A 1,064-nucleotide genomic window follows, 5' to 3' on the forward strand; every position below is an offset into this window, starting at 1 on the left:
CCAAAATTGGGTCCAATCAGCTGCCTGCCAGCTACTGAAAAGACGGGCTGTGATTGGCTGAAAGTTTCTAAGGTGAGGGGGAGTATTTATTAAAGAGACCCTGGGCTGGGAGTTGGAGAGCTGAGAGCGGAGGTTGGAATTGCTTGGAAACTTCGGCGGCGCGGCGACCGGCCAGCTTCAGCCCGGGAACTTTTCTTTGCTGTTGGAAGGAGGAGAGAAGGGGTGCACGAATCCCCACTTGTGCTCTGCCTTTCCCTCCTCCTCCTCTGCAAGCCGCCTTCTCCCACTTGGAGCGGGCCCTGCGGCGCTGGCCACCCCGCGCCCTCCACAGTGCTCGCCGCTGCAACCGGGGGACGCGCCAGCCTCCCTGGGAGCAGCTCGCTCCGCGCCCCGGCCGCCGAGGGGAGAGGAGCTCGCACCTCGCGTCCCCGAGCCGCCGCGGCTGCTCGCCTTTCCCGGCCACCCGCCCCCTGCCCCGGGCTCGCGCATGAATCTCCTGGACCCCTTTATGAAGATGACCGACGAGCAGGAGAAGGGCCTCTCCGGCGCCCCCAGCCCCACCATGTCCGAGGACTCGGCAGGCTCGCCCTGCCCCTCGGGCTCCGGCTCGGACACGGAGAACACGAGGCCCCAGGAGAACACGTTCCCCAAGGGCGAGCCCGACCTGAAAAAGGAGAGCGAGGAGGACAAGTTCCCCGTGTGCATCCGCGAGGCCGTCAGCCAGGTGCTCAAGGGCTACGACTGGACGCTGGTGCCCATGCCCGTGCGCGTCAACGGCTCCAGCAAGAACAAGCCGCACGTCAAGCGGCCCATGAACGCCTTCATGGTGTGGGCGCAGGCGGCGCGCAGGAAGCTGGCCGACCAGTACCCGCACCTGCACAACGCCGAGCTCAGCAAGACACTGGGCAAACTCTGGAGGTAGGGCCGGGCGCGCGCCGCGACGGCGGAGGGCGCGGGGCTGGGTGGGCGCTGCGGACGAGGGGAAGAGGCCCACTGGGCTGGGAGCTGGACCCAGTCCGACCGCGGCTCTTTGGGAAGCAGGGCCGCGGGATGCGAGCGGAGGG

The 1,064-nt window shown here is 67.6% G+C and overlaps 1 protein-coding gene across 1 annotated transcript in view; it reads left to right on the top strand.

Annotated features, from left to right (window-relative positions):
* Positions 1-140: 140 nt before the first annotated feature.
* SOX9 (SRY-box transcription factor 9) overlaps positions 141-1,064 on the top strand; it is a 5,146-nt gene continuing 4,222 nt past the window's right edge. The window contains exons 1-2 of the mRNA XM_004709327.2: positions 141-918; positions 1,042-1,045. Of these exons, the coding sequence (XP_004709384.1) occupies positions 488-918; positions 1,042-1,045 (435 nt within the window). The 5' untranslated portion in view covers positions 141-487. The remainder of the gene's footprint in view (positions 919-1,041; positions 1,046-1,064) is intronic.

This window comes from Echinops telfairi, unplaced genomic scaffold (assembly GCF_000313985.2).
Source record: "Echinops telfairi isolate 266 unplaced genomic scaffold, ASM31398v2 ScPeMD7_7458;HRSCAF=8496, whole genome shotgun sequence".
Classification (NCBI taxonomy): Eukaryota; Metazoa; Chordata; class Mammalia; order Afrosoricida; family Tenrecidae; genus Echinops; species Echinops telfairi.